Source organism: Gekko japonicus, unplaced genomic scaffold (genome assembly GCF_001447785.1).
Source record: "Gekko japonicus isolate JY-2015 unplaced genomic scaffold, Gekko_japonicus_V1.1 scaffold1383, whole genome shotgun sequence".
NCBI lineage: Eukaryota > Metazoa > Chordata > Lepidosauria > Squamata > Gekkonidae > Gekko > Gekko japonicus.
The window spans coordinates 416912-440401 of record NW_015162523.1 but is presented as its reverse complement, the minus strand read 5'-3'; the positions used below and the strand labels follow the sequence as shown (position 1 = coordinate 440401).

Sequence of the window (23490 nt, the reverse complement as noted above, 5' to 3'; positions counted from 1 at the left end):
TTCATCTTCCTCTGAAGACAAAAATGATATATTCCAAATTGTATCACCCTTGTGAAGTAACAGTTCCTCTATACTTACATAAGAACCTTAGAGAAGCCAATGTTGGATCAGGCCAATGGCCCATCCAGTCCAACACTCTGTCACACAGTGGCCAAAAGCACCAGGTGCCATCAGGAGGTCCACCAGTGGGGCCAGGACGCTAGAAGCCCTCCCACTGTTGCCCCCCCTCCCAAGCACGAAGAATGCAGTGCATCACTTGCCCCAGACTGAGAGTTCCTATCTATACCTCGTGGCTAACAGCCACTAATGGATCTCTGCTTCATAGGTTTATCCAGTTCCCTCTTGAAGCCATCCATGCTTGTAGCCACCATCCCCACCTGTGGCAGTGAATTTGGGTGAAAAAGTACCTCCTTTTATCCGTTCTAACCCAACTGCTCAGCAATTTCATTGAGAGTCCATGAGTTCTTGTATTGTGAGCCTGCACGACCTTGTAAGGATTTCTCACACCTAGGAGAGCCTTGTTTCACCCAGCCTCAGAACTGGAGGTAACCTGTCTAGTACCACTACCCAGTACCTTTACCCTCCAAGATTTGGACTCTCCACCCTCTTTCCCTGATAGTGTTGCCAACCCCCAGGTGACTGGAGATCTCCTGCTACTACAACTGATCTCCAAGCGACAAAGATCAGTTCACCTGGAGAAAATGGCCACTTTGGAAGGTGGACTCTATGGAATTATACCCCATTAAAGTCCTTCCCCTCCCCAAGTCCTGCCCTCCTCAGGCTCCACCCCCTAAAACTCCAGGTGATTCCCAACCCAGAGTTGGCAACCCTGTTCCCTGATGAGAGTTCCACATGTGCAGCTCCTAGGTCCTATCACTACTCCAACTGGAAACAGTGATGAAGTTTAAACAAATGAGTTCCCAGCAGCAGACCGTCAATGCGACCGAAGTCAGGTCGGGAAACCCAGGCCTAGTATGTGAAAAATTGTGATGTCCAGGTGGTCGTCAGTGAAGATGGTGAAATAGAACCACCATGGTCAGCAGTAGTATACCCCTGAGTACCAGCTGCTGTGCCAAAAACTGGAGGAGGCTTTGACTTTTGTGCTCCTCCTTATGGGCCTTACGTGCATCAGGTTGGCCACTGGGAAACAGGATGCTGGGGGATCTTCCATGCAGGGCTGGTTCAAGCTGTTCTGCTGGATGGAAAAATGTGCTTTTGCTGCCCGCTCCCGTGCCCCACCTGCCTTTGATATGTTTGTGGGCTGGTGATCTTTCATCCTGAAAGATATTCCCCATTATAGCCCCTTTTGCTTGTTCCATGTGAAGGGGAAAGGGCTGCATTTGAGGAAAAAAACACACTGGGGGTCATCTGGTAAAACGGGGCGGGACTGGGGAAGAGTAGTGTCCTCTTCCTCTTTCCAAGGGCTTTCCTAATCACGATTCCTCTTCCCGAATCAATTCAGTGATGCACACAGGACGTTTCCTGGTTTTACTCCCGGCATCTAAACTGCAAGAAGACCAGTGAAACAATAAACTCTAGGAGCTCAAAGCAATAATCTGATCACAGGCAAATACGTCCCTCCAGAAATGCAGGCAAGAACTTGTCTTGGCCCAGTTAAGGAGTTGCGGGGTCCATACTGCTCCTTCAGCAGTGTGGGGGCCTCTTAATGTTCCCAGTCTCATATTGCTGGAGAATTCATTTTTTCTGTGCCCGCCACCTTCCTCACCTGCACTATATGGACCATATTTAATTCATAAATTGAATATATAAATAAATAAAACAAGTGTCTGCTTCTGTCTTTAAGACCTTGGAAGCTGCTAACAGAAGAGTTTTGTGCACGAACTGCATGGAAATGGTGGCTTGGAGCATCATCTGCGCATGGCGCAATGGAGCCTGTACCGTGAAATTTCTACCTGCCTATACTGCTAAAATAATGGAGTGAGGAAAAAGGGGTTTCAGTGGAGGGAAGGTGACCAGTGTTCCCTCTAAGCTGAGTTAGTGTGAGCCAGCTCACAGATTTTTAGCCTCCAGCTCACAGATTTTTGTCTTTGCTCAGAAAGGATGGCTCCAGAGCAAACTAATTTATGCCGCAGCCAGATCACCTGCTCACAGTTTTAATGCCAGGAGCTCACAAAGTAGAATTTTTGCTCACAAGACTCTGCAACTTAGAGGGAACATTGGTGGAGACCACAGCAGAGGGCTGGACTAGGCACCCAGAGAGCAAGGTTTCAATCCCCACTTTGCCACAGAAGCTCACTGGGGGAACCTGGGCCAGTCATTCAGCCCAGCCTACCTCAGAGGATGGATGCTGTGAGGATAAAACCAAGAATGAAGTTGGGTTCCCTACTGGGGAGAAAAGTGGGGTATAAATACGTAGAAAAATAAATCTTGAACTATGTCGATTAAAGAGTTTGGCTGGGGAATTGCGTTCCCTCTACAGAAGTGGTTCTCAAATCGGGATCCCAAAGTGGGTGGTGACCAGTGTTCCCTCTAAGCTGAGTTAGTGTGAGCTAGCTCACAGTTTTTCAGCCTCCAGCTCACACATTTTTGTCTTAGCTCAGGAAGGAGGGCTCCAGAGCAAACTAATTTATGCAGTAGCCAAGTCACTCGCTCACAACTTTAATGCCCGTAGCTCACAAAATAGAATTTTTGCTCACAAGACTCCACAGCTTAGAGGGAACATTGGTGGTGACTCTCTTGGAGGCCGAAAGGGTGGTGGAGGAGGAACAAGGTTGACTTGAGAAAGAAGACTCTGGGAGGCTCAACTGCAAATTTTGGCTTTGCCTCTGTATGATGTGTGAAATAGGCATGAAATACAGTGTGCTGATGCAGCAGGCTTGGAGGAATGGGTTACTTTGAAGGAGTCTATCCCATGGGCTTGGCCTAGAGCGGGGGGCCTCAGAGGGAAATGTTTCTTTTTTATTAAACTTTTAATGAAAATACATAAAACAAAAGAAAATGTACAGAAAATTGAATTAAGAAAAATCGTAAGGGAAAAGGAATATAATTCTATTTTCATCTACAATTGGTACATCAATTTTCTATTCCCTCTCTCTATAGATCCATAAAAGAAAAAAAAACCCCTCTCTTTTATCTATAATTCATTTCTCACTCTCCTATTCTTCAGACCCATAAATCATCAGTTCAGGGGAAAATGTTTCTTAATGACCGTAGGCATCTCCTCGGTGGGGTTGCAGTATTAGAAGATGGCTTTGTCTATAGGGCTTCAAAGGGGGGCCCTCCATACACACACACAAGCTGAGCGGAGAAGGCAAATATTGTTTATTTATTTAAGGCATTTATTAGTTGTCTTTCTACCTTATGGGAAATGAGGCAGTTTATACTATGAATAGAACAAAAACCATAAAAACCACAAATTAAATTCAACGTTTACAGCCAATAAGTAGAGGAAACTAAACTGATCACGAAAGTGGAATTTTAGATTCTGGAACAAGCCGAGAGAGAAGCAGACACACAGTGCTTGGAACCGGAGCATGTGTTCTCTTGCTCGCTGCAACTGGTGTGGGCTAGTGGCGCTGCTGTCCCCTGGGCTGGGAGCATCTCTGTGCCTTCAGTCCTGGGCTCTACTTCTAACACCAAAGCAAATAGTACAAAAATGTCATTAGCCTCCAGTGCCGCCTTCTCCACAGGGAACCAACCCATTGATAAAGACAAAATATGAAAAATAAAATAAATTTCAGTGTAAAGTGATGAGAGATTCTTGTGTTTGGTGCTAGGAAGGGGAAAGTCGCACAGAATTACTTAGCAAGCGGGTCCTGAAAAATACAGTCGGGTGAGAAGAAGAAGAAGAAGAAGAGGAGGAGGAGGAGGAGGAGATTGGATTTATACCCCGCCCTTCACTACCCAAAGGTGTCTCAGAGCGGCTTACAAACTCCTTTCCCTTCCCCTCCCCACAACAGACACCCTGTGAGGTAGGTGGGGCTGAGAGAGCTCCAACAGAAACTGCTCTTTTTCAAGAACAGCTCTTATCAGAGCTACGGCTTGCCCAAGGCCATCCAGCCAGGTGCAAGTGGAGGAGTGGGGAATCAAACCCGGTTCTCCCAGATTAGAGTCCGCGCACTTAACCACTACACCAAACTGGCTCATTGTCCCGTCTTAAGCAGAGCTACTCCCTTCTAAGTCTATTGGCATGCTTCAGATGGCGCAGTAAGCTTAGAAGTGGGTCCTGCTTCCCAAAAGTTTGAGAACCGCTCCTCTAGAGGAGCTTCCTGCTCAGCGGCAAACCTCTGCTGTTCCGCCACCTCAGAAAGCCACTGATAGAACCTACTGAGCTGAACGAGTCCCGTTCTCGTGTGGGCGTCCCCGGTCCCCCCAGCACCACTTCAGTCTGACACATTTTTCTTCTTGGTGTAGCTCTGAATGGACATTTGGAAATGCTCGTGGGTGTTGCGCTCAGATCTGAAGAGGATAGATCTTGGGGACGAAGTAGCCTCCAAAGATCCCGAAGAGGGGGAGGAGGAGGGAGGCGACGTGAATGGCTGGCAGGTACTTGCCCCTGTAGACGCTGAAGGTGGTGGAGTAGGAGATTAAAGAGGCAAAGTAGATAATCAGACTGAAGGTGGTGCACTTGGCCTCATTGTAGCTGTTGGGCAGATCTTTGCCCATGTAGCTGATGACAAAGCAGAAGATCCCCAACAGCCCGTTGCCCACGAATCCTAAAAGAGACAGCACAGAGCTGCGTTCTTTGCACTCCAGGAGGGTCACTTGGTCACTCGTGTCGTAGTTCTTGTGGGGAAATGGCGGGGTGGCACACAGGTAGATAAGGAAGATCGCCCCCTGTAGACCCGTGCAGGCTCCTATGAAGAGGCCGCATCCGTGATGATTCTTCCAGGCCTCGTACAGGCCCGGAGCCTTGGAAGCCATCTTGAAGATCAAGATGATCTGGAAGGAGCGGGCTGCCATGCAGGCCAGGCAGATGTTAAAGCTGACGGTGTACATGGATGTCCTCAGCAGGCAGGTGTACCTGCTGGGGACCCCAAAGTAGCAGTAGAGGCTGGCGTTGGCACCAGCCAGAGCGCTCAACATGACGAAGCACAGCCAGCCCCCGGCGGACCTCACGACAGGCGTGTTGGCTTTCTGGGCAAAGACGAACAGGGCCCCGGCCAGCAGCACGAGGAGCAGGGTGGCGGCAGACAGCAGAGCCTGAGAGATGCGGTCGCTCCAGTGGAGGAAGATGGTGGCTCGGGGGAAGCAGGTCTCACTTCCGGCTGGGGCCCACTCGTCTTCCTGGCACATCTGACAGGTATAGGGATCTGGGAGAGGGAAAGGGGAAATCAGTGGAAGCAGATCTCGCACGCGTGCAGAAACACCAGCCCCACTGGGACCATCATTCCTGAGGGACTGCCTTTCCCCATAGGAGCCCTGGAGAGCTGTACGCTATTCTGACCATCATCTCCTGGTGGTCCCTGGCCTGAGGGACGTCCGCTTAGCCTCGGCCAGGGCGAGGGCTTTTTCAGCCCTTGCCCCAGCCTGGTGGAAGATGCTCCTGCTTGAGATGAGGGCCCTGCGGGACTTACTACAGTTCCACAGGGCCTGTAAAGCGGAGCCGCCAGGCCTTTGGTTGAGGGGGCGGGCGTTCAACCATTCCGGCCTCCCCTGTCCCTGCCCAGGATCCCCCTCCCAGTGCCCCGGCTGTTTTGGATATTATTTGGGCACTGCTGTTCCTTGCCTGACATGAGGCACGGGGTTTTTTTATCATCTGCTGCTGCCATTGATTGTTTTATTGTTTTTATTGTCCGATGGTTTTATGGTGTAAGCTGCCCTGAGCCCACTTGTGGGGTAGGGTGGGGTAAATGATGATGATGATGATGATAATGATAATAATATATTTATTAAATTAGATTAGATTAGATTAGACACTGAACTGCAGGCTGTGGAAGGTCGGTAGTTCAGCAGTTCGAGACCCGAGTGTGCCGCATGACGGAGTGAGCTCCCGTCTCTAGTTCCAGCTCCTGCCAATCTAGCAGTTCGAAAGCAAGAAATTGCAAGTAGATATATAGGTACCACTTCAGTGGGAAGGTAACAGCATTCCGTGTGCCTTGGTGTTTAGTCATGCCGGCCACATGACCACGGAAACGTCTTCGGACAGCGCTGGCTCTTCGGCTTTGAAACGGAGATGACCACCGCAACCCTAGAGTCGGATTCAACTGGCTTTCGAGCAAGGGAACCTTTACCTTTACAAGTAGGGCTCAGGGCAGCTTACAACAGAATAGAATACAATAAATAATTTAAATTAAAACCAACATTAAAACTATCCAGAAACAGAGCAATAAATAAAACAATATGCTCTCCAAGATGGTGGGGAAGAATTCAGCTCTCCAGCCTCGGGGGGAGGAGGAGGAGCTGTGAGGAATGGAGAGAGTAGATGAGAGTATAATAGCTGGCTCTGTAAGGTGCCATGTGTGCTTGTGGGGTGGACCCCTAAGTAAAGTCTGAGTTTGGCTCTTCCTGCCATATGCATAAGTGCATAGAATGGAGCTGTCCATTAACTTGTATGGAATGGGAGGGTGGATCTGTTAGAGGGGGGGTGATGCCATTTGTCCCTCATCTAAGCCCCTGGGGACCCAAAAGTCTTTGTTGTGGCCATTGCCCCCTCTCTCCATGACATTCCTGATGGCAGCTCCGTCCTCATGCCCCATTCATTTTGCGCAGCAAGGGAAGAGGGGCTACAGTCGAGGGGGAAGTAGAGGGTTGCCAGCTTCAGGTTGGGAAATCCCTGGAGATTTTGGGGGTAGAGACTGGGGAGGGCGGGGTTTGGAGAGGGGTGGGATATCAGTAGGATCTGATACCACAGAGCCCACCTTCCAAGGTGGCCATTTTTCTCCAGGGGAACTGACCTCTGTCACCTGGAGACCAGTTGTAATAACAGGAGATCTCCAGCCACCAACTGGAGGTTGGCAACCTTATGGGAGTACAGTGGCCATTCTCCTGCATCCCCCCCCCCAATGCCTGAAGAGTGGAAGTTTCAGGAATGACGGATTTTCACCTAGGGTGGCAAAGCAAAACAGCTTGAAGGGCTCCTATTTACATGCCACCCTGTTTCAGAGGGACACAGGAAGGAGAGTTTTGCATCTTCAAGCTCAGCCATCGGGTGCCTGGGGGAAGCCACAGGATTGAGGGAAGGGAGGTGAAACCAGGCCGGCCGGCTTCCCTTTCCTTGTGGGCTGCCTGCCGATGCTTCACTCACTGCTCTTGTTCAGGAAGGTCCCTGGAGAGCAGGTGACGCAGTGGAAACAGCACTGATGGATCCCCTGCAGTACCTTCTGTTCCCCCACCGCACAGTCTTTGGAACAGACCGAGACAGGAACCTGGGAAGGAGGAGCACAAAACAGGGTGGCCAGATCATTTCGAGGTACATACTTGAGTCCATGTTGTGGTCCCAGTGGCTAAACCATGGGAGTATTGAATTTGCCAAAAGCATTTCATTCAAACCATGCAGAGAAGCCTTTCAAAGGGGATTAGATGGATTCGCCGAGAAGAGGGTCTTTTTTGCATTTGCATTTTGCTCTGCATTCGGAGCACTTCGAGGATTTGCGTTCCACAGAAGTCTCCGCATTCACTCCACATCTGCCATGGTGAATGAGGGGATCTTCCATACCTAGAGGCAGTTAACCTCTGAAAACCAACCCTAGGATGCAATGTCAGGGAGAGGCCTTGGTCTCTGTGTTCACTTTGTGGGCCCTCCAAGGCAACGGGGTTCGACTAGATGGACTAATCCAAGCAGGGCTCTTCTGGTTCAGAAATATCACATGATACAGCCCCAGTGGGAATGGGAAGGTGCCATGGTTCAGTGGTAGAGCATCTGCTCTGCATGCAGGAGGCCCCAGGTTCAATCTCTGGGATCTCCAGTCAAAGAATCGGGTAGGAGGCAGTGTTCCCTCTAAGCTGAGTTAGTGTGAGCTAGCTCACAGCTTTTCAGCCTCCGGCTCACACATTTTTTGTCTTAGCTCAGGAAGGATGGCTCCAGAGCAAGCTAATTTATGCACTAGCCATATTGCTTGCTCACAACTTTAATGCCGGTAGCTCACAAAGTAGAATTTTTGCTCACAAGACCCCACAGCTTAGGGGGAACATTGGTAGGAGGTGAAGTGAATGACCTCAGCCTGAGACCTTGGACAGCCAGTCAGGGCAGATGATACTGACCCTAGCAGACGAATGGTCTGATTCAGTATCAGGCAATTTCACACATTCAAGGCTTTGGGACTTGGGAGGCTCAGAGGACAAGCGAGCTCTCTGATTAACACACCAATTGTTTTCACAAGGCCACTGGTTGCAGACAGCCACTTCCGACAGGGATTGTATCCCACACCATGCGCATATTTAGTCCTTCAGCCCCACTGTCCCCCCCACCACCACCATTAAACTTGTTTTGCAGGGCAGGCTTTGAAACTATATAAAAACTTGTCAATCTTGTTTGACTAGAGGTAACATCAAGCACCACAGGAGGAACAGACCATCCAGTTCCAAAATGCTGCTAGTACTCGGGGAGGGGGGGCGAGCAGAACGACCTTTCTGCCACCTTGTAACTCTCAGGTCTTCTCCTCACCTGGTTATCTCGAGTGTGCCACTGCAGTTTCTCCCAATGGATGGTCAGGTTGACTGGGTTACTGCTGAATATGGCGATCACATCGAAGGACCATATCTGGTCTGCCCACTTCCACTGGACAATGTCGTAGCCTGTCAGGGGGTCCCCATTGCTGTCGAAATAAATCTGCCTGCCTTTCACGCTGAAGTTCACCTCTTTAATTTCTTTGAGGAGCTGCAGGAGAGAATGAGAAAGTGTGAGAGTCACTGTCCAAGGGTTTGACGACAGTGCAAACTTGTTTTGGTTTCATTCCTCGATAACTTCAGGAGGGTAGCTGTGTTGGTCTGGAGCGACAGAACAAAGTTGGAGTTCCAGGGCACCTTTAAGACCAACAAGTTTAATTCTGGGTATAAGCTTTCGTGTGCCTGCACATTTCTTCAGATACATCCCTGGATAACTATTATGGTACCCCGTCCCCCATATCCTATTACCGTTTGGTGAGGGATAACTTCAAGCTCAATGGCAGTTTCCAGAGTTTCCCTGATGAAGAGGAAATGACTCTAACACCAGTGAAGTTTGTGGTATTGACAAGAGTTTGTTTCCTGCTGGGAAGGTGGTTAAATTAAATGGATGAGGTGGTTGCTTTGTTGCCGGAGCAGCAATTTAGCTGCTGGGTGAATTAAAAAATGAGCAAATAAAACTTGAATTGATATTTCCACTCTGTCTAGGTGAAGCAAGCATCTCTGTGGTCAGTCTTCCCCAGCATCATCCATGCAAACCTAAACAGAATTACCTTGTTGAAAACCTTTTGAAGTCAATGGACTTAGAAGGGTGTGACTCTGTTTAGGATCACACTATAAATTTGGGAACTTTTTCTGATGTGTATTTCCCCCCCTTCCCCCACCCGTATCTCTAAATTCTGAGGGTTTTAAAAAAAAATCATTACATGCTGAGTAGCCGCTTATGATCCAATTCAAACCAATTCTCAAGTCTGATCTCAGTTGCTAATGGAGAACAATATGCAACAAAACTGCAATCCTATGTATGTTTTTTCAATGGCCTTCTGTGCTCAGCAGGGCTTACTTTGAAGTAAATGTGTAGAGGATCAGGCTGTAAAAAAACTCTGCTCCTCAGCAAAGATGGTTGCCCTGCCCATCTTGTTTCTGATGGAATCCCTGCTCATTTAGAGAGTCAGTAAAGCCCATGGGTTTGCAACCTATAGCACTAGAGTCAAATGCGGGTCTTTTGAAATGAAAATGAAATCTTCAAGTTAACATATGTTGGGAAGGGTAAGCAAAGATTTTTGTGGGACTGAAAGGCTTCTAAGAGATAGGACAAGCCAGAGATGAACAGTTGCCAATAATCAAAGTGTGAACCAGGTCCAGATTAATCCAAGCGCACTAAAACAATCATGCAAGGTGCTCCTGTGTACGTTGATGACATTGTGAGGCTTCTTGTCTGCCACTTCACAATAAAGGACTCGGTACAATGGGTATTTGCACTGTGGAAATTGTATGGATTATTAATCCACATGTCAGTTGTCAGTAACGTTAAACTGTATGTTTTCAGTTATACTATGGGCTTTATCATACTGCTGACATATTTGCTTGTGTAAAAGCTCTGTGGAAGACCTACCACATTATGTTCTGACCTGTCCTTTGTATCTGGGTCCCAGGAATAAATTCCTGACTATGATTTTAGCTAATTTACAGTGCTTTTCAGAACCCCCAAAATTAGTTTATATGCTCTCCGATATGGAGTCTTCTGTTTCTTACAGATTGGCTCTTTTTTGCTCTGGCTGCTAGGAAGATCAGAGCGAACTTTCTAAGAATACCTCTGACGGAATTGTTCCAGTATTATTGTTCTGACTGTATGCTTAGGTTTTAGAATTTTAACCTTGCTTGCCTGTATTTATGTTTTAGAAATATTTTAATGGTGAAGGCCAATGGCCATGAACAATAAATGCAATAAATTCAATACTATTTTACTGGCTCTGTGTTGATTTCTGGCTCTGCCTGTTGATGCAGTCTGGCTCTTTCATTAGAAAAGGGCACCAAGCCCTGCTATAGTGCCATGGTTTGGTTAAGAGCAGGGGCATATCAGGTACTGGCTGGAGGCTTCCTCGTCATTTCATTTCTCCCTTTCCCCCAGAAACTCAGGAAAGCTCAGTGTGTTTCCCCCTCATGGAAACTCCCCCAACTCTTTTCTCTTTCCCCCAGCTAGGCATGGTGTTTGACATACCCAGTGAGAAATGGATGCCCACCTGCCAGGGATAGACGGTATTCTTGCGGCACACCCCTGTTCGGCAGCCCAGCAAGCGATGGAGACTGTGTGCCACAGCATAGATGGCAGAATACACATTGAAAGCTGCTTGAGTGTCATATGGCGATGGCTCCAGTAAAGGTTGTAGGGCTGGTACATATAACTGGGAACAGAGCTGGCTGCAGGTCTTGTTGCAACCCTGAAAACAGGAGGCCTGGGGTCTGTGACTCTCCGAATGCCTGGAAGCAGCCTCAAAGTCCCACATTTCTGGGAGTGGCGCCTGCATGATCGTCACCCCAATCACCGTGCCAATACTGCGAATGCCGTGGATGTCCCAGATTTCTCGAGACAATGACCAGTCCTCTGTGCCCAGCCACACCTTCCCGGTTACGTTTTGCCGCACGACCTCCTGGAAGAACATCGTGGCGCCGCGCTTGTTGGCAAAGAGGATGACAACCTCCGTTTTGGAGGCTAGTACAGCGTGCACATTTTCCACCAGTTCCTGGCTGCTAGTCTCCATGAAGATGATCCCTTGATAGGCGAAGCAGATGCCTTCCTTGATGGCCACCTCGTGCAACGTGTGCAGGCCCTGGCGCCCATAGGTATTGTCGCTGCCCACCGCCGCCACCCAGGTCCACTGGAAATCCTTCAGCAGTCTCACCAAGGCCTCTGCTTGCAGGCGGTCACTGGGGATAGTGCGCAGGAAGGAGGGGTGGGCACGCTTACGGCTTAGTATTGGACTGCTGGCTTCGTAGCTGATCTGGAGAAGAGAGGGGCAGGGCAAACCAAAACAGTGCAGGAGAGAATGTTGGTGGTAAGGATTGGAAGGTAAGTAGACCAAGGTGGAATCTTCCCCACTGCAACATTCCGTAGGGGAAAAGAGGGATGTTCTGCTATACGTAAAACAGTGAAATGAAAATCAGGGCCTGAGTGCCAATCCCATTATTTAAAAATGCCAAAGGTGTTTCCTTTGCTGGCTATATTCATTGTGGGCACAATCCACCAAGAAACTCTCCCTTGTACAACTTCCCACCGGGTCACTATGTCCTGCCTGGTAAAGAAGGGGTTTGACAGCCAGTGTGGTGTAGAGGATATAGGGTCAGACTAGGATAGGGGAGCCCCAGGTTCGAATCACTGCCACAGGAAGTGGTGGCAGCTACAAGCATGGATGGCTTCAAAAGGGAATTAGATAAGCATATGGCGCAGAGGTCCATCAGTGGCTATTAGCCACAAGGTATAGATAGGAACTCTGGGGCATGTGATGCTCTGTCTTCTTGGTGCTTGGGGGGGGGTCAACAGTGGGAGGGTTTCTAATGTCCTGGCCCCACTGCTGGACCTCCTGATGGCACCTGGTATTTTTGGCCACTGTGTGACAGAGTGTTGGACTGGATGGGTCACTGGCTTGATCCAACATTGGTGTCTCTTATGTTCTCTTATGTTCTTAGCTCCACTCTGCCATGGAAGCTTGCTGGGGTCATCTTGGACCAGTCAGTGGTTCTCAGCCTAACCTACCTGACTGGGTTGTTTATTTATTTATTATTTATATTTATTAATTAGATTTCTACCCCGCCCTCCTGCCGAAGTGGCTCAGGGCGGCTTACAATTTTAAAACCAACATAAAGCACACTCAATAAAATTACAGAAAAATACAATTTAAAATCAATTAAGTATGACGGTGTGATATTATAATTGTTAATTGTTATATCAATATAATTGATATTATATTGTTGCGAAATAAAACTGAGAAGGGGAGGATGCTATTGGAAGCTGCTGTGTGTCCCCTGTTAGGGAGAAGGCCACGAGATAAGAGAAGTAAATAAATTGTTATTTTGGTTAAAAATAACCTAGAGAAACAAAAAAGGGGGGGGGGACTAAAGTAAAAGTACACTTTAATAACAACAATGAAATGCATTCAACAGTAAGCAACACAATAAAAATAATTTCTCCAATGCTAGATAGCCAGTAAGCCAATAGATTCAATAAAATATATATATCTAGAAATATGGTGGTTCAGTAGTAAATCATCTGCTTTACATGCAAAAGGTGATCAATCCCCTGTATCTCCAGTTAAAGGGAGGGAGTGAAAGACCTCTTCCTGATACCCCAGGGAGCCGCTGCCAGCCAGAGTACAAAATACTCACCTGGGGGACTAGGGATGCCAACCTCCAGGTGGGACCTGGGGATCCCCCAGAATTACAGTTCATCTCAAAACTACAGAGCTCAGTCCCCCTGGAGAAAAGGCTGCTTTGGAGGGTGGACTCTATGGCACTGCACCCCACCGAGGTCCCTCCCCTCCCCAGGCTTCATCCGCAAATCTTCATGAGTTTCCCAACCTGGATCTGGCAGTCCTATCCCCCCCCCAATCCCCCTCCAGTGGCCAGGGGGGACCTGGCAACCCTAGAGAGGACCAAGAGCCTGAATCAGTATACAGCAGCGTCACTTGTGAATCAAAACACTGGTAAAGTGCCTTTTATGCCTTCCCGTGCACTCAGTGGGAAATGGAACATTTGAAATCTCAGGACAGAACATGATAGAAGAACATGTTGTAAGGATAAGATGCTGTGCTTTAAAATGACATCCGTGATGTCTTATGCAGTAATAAACGCTGTCAAGTTACAGGCTACTACCCAACACAGTTTTCAAGGCAAGAGACATTTAGAGCTGGTTTGCCATTGCCTTCCACTGCACAGGGACTCCAGCATTCCTTGGTGGTCTCCCATCCTGTTACTAAGCAGGGTCGACCCTGCTCATCTTCCGAAATCTGACAAGATTGGACTAGCCTGGGCCATCCATGTCTTATACAGAGTCAGAAAGGATGGGAAAGAAGGGCTGGTCGTCAGTGGAAGAAGACAGGACTACGAGCAATTGGTTCAATAGTGTTGGCAATGTAAAAAAAAAAGCTGTATGACACGTATGGAAAATTACCAATATTAAAAGGTACCAATTTTAAAAGCTTTAAAAGAAAATTACCAATATTAAAAGATCAATTCTCATTTTGGGTCTCCATCAGACTCTCAAGACATCCTGAGACAACCCTTCCCCCAATATGCCAGTGTGTGGCAGAACAGGATGGGAATCCGCCGTATCTTCATCTAACCCCACCCACCTCTGAATAAGTAGGTTTATACCCACCCAGCGTGGGGATGGGATGGGCACCTGCATTTTCCAATCCAATGTTACTAGGACTGGAAGCAGATTCATTCCTTGTCTGATCAGAGGTGGTGAAAATGTGGGTATCTACCCTGATACTGGAAGGTGCAAATCTTTAATTCAGATGGATTTATACGGAGAGGAGATGGCTTCAGGTCCTGTTTTGGCACACAATGGAGTGTGTGCGTGTTTCCCCCTGAAAACGTCTTATGAATCTGATGAAGACATGAAATGTGAATTTATCTGGAGCAGGAGTCCCCAATGTGGAGCTTGTGGGCACCATGGCACTTTTCCAAGCACCCACCAAGTGTTTTTAGACAGTGAGTGGAAGGGGCCTTGGCTTCTGATTGGCCATTTTGCGGCTGCACCCACCATGCTGTGTCACAATTCCAAAGGTGCCTGCAGGCTCAAAACAGTTGGGGACCCCAGACCCAGAGTCTCTGCCTTGGTTAATATCTGTAGTCTTCTGTGCACTTTGTATTGTTGGTGGTTGGGTTTTTTTACACTGGTGACGCTACTGTGGTCCTCTTTTGTTTGTTACAGAGTCAGACTGCTGGACCATCAGAATTGTCTACTCTGCCTGTCAACACTTTGAACTGAGAAAGATTTCCCCCAACAGCTGCTAATAATGCAGGGGATTGAACCTGTGACCTTCTGTAGGCAAGGCATGGCTTCCACCACTGAGCCACGGTCCCTCCCTTATCAGTGAGCAAAGCTTGCAGGGCAGTTAGTGCGAAGGTCAGAACCCGCTGCACATCTCATCCTGAATGACCCCGTCCGCACCCCAGGTAACACCATCCACACCCTTCTTCAGACAGTAGCAGACAACCTCGGTTGGGTCTAACCCATCAACTGCAGTCTTTCCAGGGTTACCTCTGGCATGAGGAAGATGCCCAGCAGGCTGGCTGTAATCAGAGCATTCTCACTGCTGTCCGGCCCGATCACGGCCACCGCTTTGGGCAGGTAGCCTGTGTAGTTGTCGGCAACGGGGATGTGTTGATGGCTGTGACAGCCCTCGGCCCCCTGGGACAGGAGTCCGAGCGTGGCATACAGGTTGGTCAACTGCGAGCAGATGTCATAGATTTCATAGCCCAACGTGACGTTTGGGAGGAGGCATCTGGAGTTGTTGATTTCCGCAATGCTGACCCGCATGGCCTGGGCGAGGTAGTAGCCGTGACTGCTCCTGTTCCCCATGCTGTTGGAACGAGAAAAGCCACAGAGGAACTTGGACCTGAAAGACTGTCGGAATCATTTGACCAGGGGAGAGGGTTGACTTGAAGTCACTGGCTGGCCCTTCTCACTAAAGCAATGTACAAAACCGAGGCCAACAGATGGTGGTAGAAGGCGCCATCAAGTCACAGCTGACTTACAATGACTTGTAGGATTTTCAAGGCAGGAGACGAGCAGGAGTGGTTTGCTGTTGCCTGCTTCTGCAGAGCAACCCTGGACTTCCTTGGTGGTCTCCCATCTAAGTGCTAACCAGGGCCAACCCTGCTTAGCTTCCGAGATCAGGCTCGCCTCGGCCACCCGGGTCAGGGCAGCCAACAGACAGGAAGATCGAGACAAACAGAAGCTCAAAAATCAACAGCAAATCTATGCCGCATCAGTAAATCCCTGGGGAAGCAAGGAGGGGAGGGGGTGCTTCAAGTTGGGAACAAACAATGTCCCAGTAAGGGGTCGTGCCTAGCTATGATATTGTAGAAGATGTGTACCACCACATACTAGAAAGCTTTTGTGTAAACAGCAAGCAGAGCTAAGAGGGTGCGGAGGTACAAGAGCAGTGGCACAGTGGGTATATCCCACTGTCTTAACATCCGAACTGTGTCAGTTCGAGCCCCGCGCTGGTGTGAGCAGCCAGCCTGTTGTCCCCAGCTCATCGTCCACCCAGCGATTCGAAAGCCTCGGCGAGTAGATAAAATGGGAACCATTCCTTAGAGAGGGTGGGCACACCAACTCCCCTGTGGGAAGGTGTTAGCTGTCGGTTGGGACGTTCTGCTCCAGGATCGGAAAGGCGGAAGAATCTACGCGGCTACAAAAAATCCCTGCAGTGGGATGCTCCGGCCAGGCGGTGGCAGTGTGGCGATACGACATACGGGTCCTGAAGCCCCAACGTCATCAAGCTGATCGATGCAGCCGTTCGGGACATGACTGATCCAAGCCAGAAGACATTTCCACTGTGCAGTTACGGCGTGTGCAATTAAAAATTAATTATATGTTGTCTTTCCTATCCCCTATGAACATTGTTAGTCCCCTGTCTAAAAGAGTAACTGTAAATCACTTTGAGCCCACTTGTGGGGAAAGCAATTAATAAATCGAAAGCATTATTATTATTATTATTATTACTATTATTATTATTATTATTGCTCTGAGCCATTTCAGAGTTTGGAGTATTAGGGAGGAAACATCACATGAAGCTGCCTCGTCCTGAATCAGAGCCTTGGTCTACCAAGGTCAGTATTGTCTACTCTTGACCAGGCCCATAGCTACAGGGGGGCATCTTGGGGCCTGGCCCCCTGACTTCTGCCCAAGCCCCCCCATTTCCCATCCAGCCCAGGCCCCCCAACTTCCAATTTTTTAAATTTGTGGCGCTCCCTTGTGGGGTATGCAGGATGTTCCCCGACTTATTTAAAGGCCCCCTGAATTTAAAAAATCCTGGCTACGGGCCTGCTCTTAACTGGCAGCTGCTCTCCAGGGTCTCGGGCAGAGGTCTTTCATGTCACCTCCTAACGGATCCTTGTAACTGGTGACGCTGGGGACAGAACCCAGGACCTTCTGCAAGCAAAGCAGCTCCTCTGCTGCTGAGCCATGGTCCCACCTCTACCATCATTACAATTCCATACCACTTTTATTGCATAGGATGGACTGACCTCCTCCCTCCCTCCGTCCTGCAGAATTGCAAATCCACTTACCTCGCACAAATGTCAACCTCTGGCCTGGATTTCATTTCGAAGGTGATGCGGTGAATTCGGAACAGCCCTGCAATGGTATAATCTCCGTCCTTTCTCAGGGGGGAAGAAAGGTCCTGGGCTACGGAAATGTAACCAGAGAGGACCAAGACAGATAGGAAGAGAAAGGGTGGGAGAGAGTGACCCATCCTGAACATGCACCGTGGTCTGGAAGAGAGAATGGAGCTGGTGCAAAGATTATTTGCTTCTTAAGGGGAGAGCGGGGAGGTTCCTGAATCACCAAGGATCATTTACATAAACCTGCACACCTGGAAACGCCACAGACTGAGCTCACGGGAAATAGGATACGGCAAGTTTCGTGAGCAGAAAGCCACTAGGATGTGGTGAGAACATTAAGCAAATTGTGAGCATTTATTTCCCTGCCCTGTTCCATAGGAGAGTCCAAATAAGATGTGAGTGTAACATTGTTTCTGAGTATTTAGCTTTGGCCTGATCCAAATGGCCCAGGCTAACCCAAGCTCATTAGATCTCAGAAGCTAAGAAGGGTGAGCTCTGGTAGTACTTGGATGGGGGACCACCAAGGAAGTCCAGGGTTTCTACCCAAAGGGAGGTGACAGCAAACTACCTCTGGACATTTGCCTTGAAAACCCTCCGAGGTCGCCCTAAGTCAGCTGCAGCTTGACACCTGCCACAGTTTAGCTTTGTGGTGTTCATAGATTGTTTTTATATTTGGTATTTAAATAATTCTTTCCGAGTTAATCTTTTTTTTTTTACATAAGCATTTTTTAAACTGCATTTGAGCTTTTTGAGGGTAGCCAGGTGCTAAATGTTTTAAAATGAGTCAATATAACATACAAATCCTGTTGTACTTTGGGGGAATTTGGGGAGGAGGAAGCTGCCCTGCTAGCTATCTGAAGAGGAGGAGAGAGAAGAAATTGCATTTATACCCTGTGCTTCACTACCCGAAGGAGTCTCAGAGTGACGTACCATCTCCTTTCCCTTCCCTACAACAGACACCCTGTGAGGTAGGTGGGGCTGAGAGAGCTCGCTGGAGAACTGCTCCTGAGAGAACAGCTCTGAAAGAACTTACGACTGACCCAAGGCCTCACCAGCAGCTGCATGTGGAGGAGTGGAGAATCAAACACGGTTCTCCTAGATTAGAGCCCGCCACTCTTAACCACTACACCAAACCGGCACCCTGCCATGTATATCCCATGGTGCTTACTGAGTTTGTATCCTGACCATTGCACCCTGGAACAATGTCCAGAAACGGTTGTCCTAAGCATGTTTCTAGTCCTCAAATGTAAAAATCCAAAATGAAATCATCCCAGAATATCTATCGAGCCATTTCGGCTGAACACAAGCCTGGAGGAAGCAGCTGTGGAGTGAAGCTAGCCTTCCCTCCCCACCCTCCCCGATGCGTGGCTGCACAGGGGAAAGCCCGGCTCTCTTCAGTGCTGCTTATTCTCAAGTAAACGTGCACAGGACTGCAGCACAGCAAATTTCTTTCTTTTCTTTTTTTTTTGTATTTGTATCCTGCCCATCCCGAGAGCGGGTTCAGGGCGGGTCACATCATCTTTCTGAATACAATAAAATGTAAAAGCAGAGTATAAACATTTAAAATCAATAGAGCTACTAGTGAAAGTCCCGACCCATTAATGCAGATGGATACGGCCGGTTACCAATAGATGGATGGCCAGCAGGTAGGAGACAGCAACCTCGGGGAGGCCATATGTGGACGCCACTGCCTCTCCCAAAAGCCTGGCAGAACAGCTCCGTCTTGCAGGCCTTGCAGAACTCAGTAAGATCCCGCAGGGCCCTGATCTCGATGGGGAGCATGTTCCACCAGGTGGGGGCCAGGGCAGAGAAGGCCCTGGCCCTGGTCGAGGCTAGGCAGACGTCTTTTGGGCCAGGGACACCAGGAGATGTTGATTATTAGAGCCTACAGCTCTCTGAGGCGTATACGGGAAGAGGTGGTCCCTTAGGTATGTTGGTCCCAGGCTGTATAAGGCTTTGAAGGTTATTACCATCACCTTGAAGCGGATTGGGTACTCAACTGGTAACCAGTGCAGCTGGCAAGGCACATGCCGAATGTGAGCCCGCAGTGGCATCAACGTCATTCGATTGCCATGCAATCCTATGCAGTTATTCCAGTCTAAATCCACTGAAATCTATGGGACTGGAGAAACCCTGCAATCTACTGCGTTGTTTATGCTTCCTTTGGTGCCTGCTCTCCGTTTTAAGCCTTGCCATAAGTCCTTTGTCTCGGTCAGAATAGTGAATTTGAGAAAAGGGACACAGATGTCCAATATTCTAGAAAACAAATGTTTCAGCGCAGGGACTTGGTTCTACTTCCTGAGCGGTCCGTCCTTGGAGAGAGTCAGGAAAGGGAGGGATTGCTGGATAGAGGTTGCTTTGACCTTGGATTGACTCCTGTGGCAGAGCCGCTCAAAAAAGAGGTCACAGTGCCCTCTTCAAGGGCAGGCTCCCTATTGTTCTGCTCAGGGCTCTTTTTGTAGAAAAAGCCCAGCAGGAACTCATTAGCATATTAGGCCACACCCTGACAGCACAGTTCATTTGCATATTAGGCCACACCCCCATGTTACCAGAAGTGTGGTCATCCAGCCACACCCACCTTTTGCTTCTTATTCTGTTTACCTTGTTTGTTGTCAAAACCCAGGGCTTTTTGCATGTTAGCCCACATCCCTAATTGTAGCCAATTCTAATGAGTTTCTGCTGTTGAGTGTGGCCTATTATGCTAATGAGTTCCTGCTGGGCATGGCCAACTTGGGTGCCAGCCGGAACTCTGTTCCTGCCCAAAAATAGCCCTGGTTCTGCTGCTCACTTTAGGCATCCTTTGCTTTGATCGTTTAGCTGTTTTTCTTTACTCATTTACTCTTTTCCTACCCTGAGTTTCCCCCCACCCTCTGGCATTATTCCCCTCTTGAAAAGACTTACTTTTTTTCTCTTGAAGACTAACACGTTTAGTGTGGTAGACGTTTTGTGAGCCACAAGCTTTCGACCGAGTCATGCCTCTGGTCAACTGGGCTCACAAAAGCTTCTGCCACAATAAATGCATTAAGCTGGTGTTATGTATCAGGACTATATACCAGAGACTGGCTGAACTTGGAGCTCTAGAACAATAGCCCACAAGAACTCTGGAAGTGACCAATACTCCCTCTAAGCTATGGAGTCTTGTGAGCAAAAATTTTACTTTGTGAGCTTCTGGCATTAACGTTGTGAGTGACCAATTTGGCTACGGCAGAAATTAGTTTGCTCTGGAGCCATCCTTCCTGAGTGAAGACAAAAATGTGTGAGCTGGAGGCTAAAAAATTGGGAGCTAGCTCACACTAACTCAGCTTAGAGGGAACACTGGAAGTGACCAATGAGAAACCTCTGTTATGTAAGCAGCCTAGTGGGGTGTGCTTGGGTGTGGTTTATTGCATGCTATTTAAACAGGGCTTTCAGTCTTGTTCCTGAAATCACTTAATAAAGTAGAGCTGTTCACTGCAATGCGTCTTGAACCCTGTATTTAATAGCTGGAAAGTGCCACCAGACTCTCTGTTATTTTGACGGCATAACAGTGCCATGCTGTGGGGAGTTACTCCAGTATAAGCCCACTGAGCAAAGAAATAGCAGGTGAGGAAAGAGGTAGCCCCCCCCATGCCTACTGCTTCCCTGCTCAAAATCACTTCTTCCCCGAACGTGTGTTCAAGACTGCTGTTACCCTTTACCACCTTGACTTTGGGTACCCCAGCCTAGCCTCATCTCGTCAGATCTCAGCAGCTAAGCAGGGTCAGTCCTGGTTAGTCCTTGGAAGGGAGACCACCAGGGAAGTCCAGGGTTGCTAGGCAGAGGCAGGCAATGGCAAACCACCTCTGAATGTCTCTTGCCCTGAAAACCCTCCAGGGCGATCACAAGTCAGCTGCCGCTTGACAGCATTTTATGCACACACATTTGCACACAACATCCTCCTTACCGAGAAGCAAGACTTTAAAAAAGCCTCTGCTATGCCACTTTTCTCCCAAAGGGACTCAAGGCAGGTCACAGAAAACTCCAAAATATCACTACAGACATCCCCGATAGTTTAAATTAATATGGGGAAAAGGTAAACAGGATGCAAAATAACAAAGGACTAAGAGGAACGGGGGTCTCCTTCTTCTCCAAGACAAAAGGCAGGAAGAGGGATCTCAATATGCTAAATAGTCAATCACAGGGCTAAAGTTCAGGTCATTATAATAAAACCTCCAACAAAATTCCCCGGGCTTTCTACTTAGTAAACAGATTGGGTACAAATAAACATGTGACTTCCTGTTGACTAACACAAAGTTAACTCTGTAACTGCTGAATTGTTTTAACTTGCTAAACCCAACAGAGACACTTGGCATGTCAGAAGTTGATTTATCAGGAGACTGCTGACCCACCTGGAAACTTGGCAGCCTGAGTGAATGCCCTGTTTTAGAGCTCCATCCCATGCATTTAAGTATACTGCACCAGTAGCCCCTGCAGCTTAATCCTCAGCATTACTCAGAAATAAGTTTTACTCCAAAGCAAAGGGGCGCAGAAGTGCAGCTCTGTAACCTCAGCTTATGCATTCTTACTTTGAAGTATTTCCAGGTTTAATAGGGGCTTATTCTCAGGTAAGCATGCATAGGACTGCAGTCTTTGGTCATAAACTAAAACCAAAGAAGATGGGCCCCTTGTCTTAAGCCTGGGCTGCCATCCCTCTCCTCTTTCCAAGTCTCAGATAAATTGCTAGCAGGGGGCAGGACCTGAACTCTCATTGGCACAGTGCAGGGGTTATCACTGTGAAAACAAGAGTGGAAAAGACAATCATGCTCGGAAAAGTTGACGGGAACAGGAAAAGACTCAAAATGAGATGGCTTGACCCAATCAAGGAAGGCACGGACTTCAGTTTGCAAGACCCGAGCGAGGCTGTTAATGAGAAGACACACAGGAGGTCATTAATTCATAGGGTTGCCATAAGTGGGAAGCCTCTTGACGGAACTTAACTCACACACATACAGGAGCTATTGTGCCTCACTGGGGAGTCCCCACTCAGCCACGGATCTCATTCAGTGACCTTGGGGCCTATCACTTTCTCCACGTAACCTTCATCACAGGCTTGTTCTGAAGATTGGCAAAAGTGATATAAGTTACACCAGAGCTCATTGGCAGGAAGGTGGGATCATAAAGATTTAAATCCCTCCCCCGTAGGGACAGAAAAAGATTGCAGTAATGTTCCCCCTGTACCCAGTTTGCACTATTTGCAACCTCTGTGGATCTCTAGTAAAGCAGCAATGGCATACCATGGCTCCAGGTCTGGAGCAGGCTGTCTTAAGAACATAAGAGACGCCAATGTTGGATCAGGCCAAAGGCCCATCCAGTCCAACGCTCTGTGTCACACAGTGGCCAGAAATACCAGGTGCCATCAGGAGGTCCACCAGTGGGGCCAGGACATTAGAAGCCCTCCCACTGTTGACCCCCCCCCAAGCGCCTCGCACCTCCAAAAACTATGTTACGTTGCAGGGCTGTCAGAAGCCATTCCCATCCCAGCCTTGTCTACAGCCTAGAGTGTGGCTGTAAAAATGGCATCTAGGGTTGCCAGGTCTCCCTGACCACCAGCAGGGGATGGGGGTGGGGTTGCCAGATCCAGGTTGGGAAACTCCTGGAGATTTGGGGATGGAGCCTGGAGAGGACAGGGGTCTCATGAGGGTACAATGCCACAGAGTCCACCCTCCAAAGCATGCATTTTCTCCAGGGGGACTGATCTCTGTAGTTTGGAGATGGCTTGTAATTCTAGGGGATCCCCAGGTCCCACCTGGAGGCTGGCATCCCTATGCTGCCTTGAACTGTAGGGTTCTTGAAAACCTCATCTTACTGCCCCCCGCCCCAGAATATGAGCAAAGTTTTCTCAAAGCGACTACCTACACACAACCTGGCAACAACCACACTGGGCAAAAATGAACACCAAGGGACAGCAAAACAGTGGGCAGTTTATTTCTCCTTGCGCAGAAGAGGAAATTTGGATCAGGTAGTTTTAAAAAACACAGTGAGACATATCTTGTGCTAGAAAAACGGAGTTTGAAGGCGTCGAGACTGTTGCTGTTTGTTTCAGAGCATAAGGGTGGGGATGGAGACCGTCTGCCTGGCTGAGGAAGGCTATGAGTGCCAGTTCCCTGCCCAGAGAATGAGTTCCTTCTACCTGCCCCACCTTTCACCAGAGCTTCAAGACGGCTAGCAATGTTTTACGAATCGGGACAGGGTAAAAGTTGGAATGGGCCCGACCATTCTGGCTTTTACCCCGTCCCCTTATTTTTTGCTATGGAGATCATGCCTCCCATGGGTCGTTTCGTAGAAAAAGAGCTAGGGGAACTCATTAGCATATTCCACACCCCCTGACATCAGGGGTCCGGCGGTGGACCTGCAAGGCCGGCAGGAGCGCGAGGAAGCCCCGCCAAGGCCTTCCCTGGCCCCAGGCAGGCAGGGGTGGGGAGAGGCAGGGAGGAAGCAACTTACCCTCCCTCTTCTCCTGCCTCCTCCTGGCTGAATGAGGGCCGGAAGCGGGGTGGCTGGAAGCAGGGGGCGGGGCTTCGTCGTGTGCCCCGCCCCCCCCACCTCACGGGG

At 48.7% G+C, this 23490-nt stretch overlaps 1 protein-coding gene across 1 annotated transcript; it reads right to left on the bottom strand.

The window, feature by feature from the left end:
- Window positions 1–4413: 4413 nt before the first annotated feature.
- On the bottom strand, window positions 4414–19894 carry TAS1R1 (taste 1 receptor member 1). Its single transcript, XM_015406253.1, has 7 exons — window positions 19822–19894; window positions 16867–16984; window positions 14831–15152; window positions 10809–11567; window positions 8567–8779; window positions 7208–7328; window positions 4414–5273 (listed from the first exon to the last, which is right to left on the bottom strand). Exons 1-7 carry the CDS (start codon window positions 19892–19894, stop codon window positions 4414–4416), a joined length of 2466 nt encoding a protein of 821 aa, XP_015261739.1.
- Between the last annotated feature and the right edge of the window lie 3596 nt (window positions 19895–23490).

Excerpts from the sequence above, each read along its gene's own strand:
- TAS1R1 (XM_015406253.1), bottom strand. The coding sequence starts at position 19,894 with ATGACTCGGTCGAAAGCTTGTGGCTCACAAAACGTCTACCACACTAAA. Across the intron at positions 15,153-16,866 it reads GAGGTTGACATTTGTGCGAG|CATGGGGAACAGGAGCAGTC; the intron begins GTAAGTGGATTT and ends TCGTTCCAACAG. Across the intron at positions 8,780-10,808 it reads ATACCGTCTATCCCTGGCAG|CTCCTCAAAGAAATTAAAGA; the intron begins GTGGGCATCCAT and ends TCTCTCCTGCAG.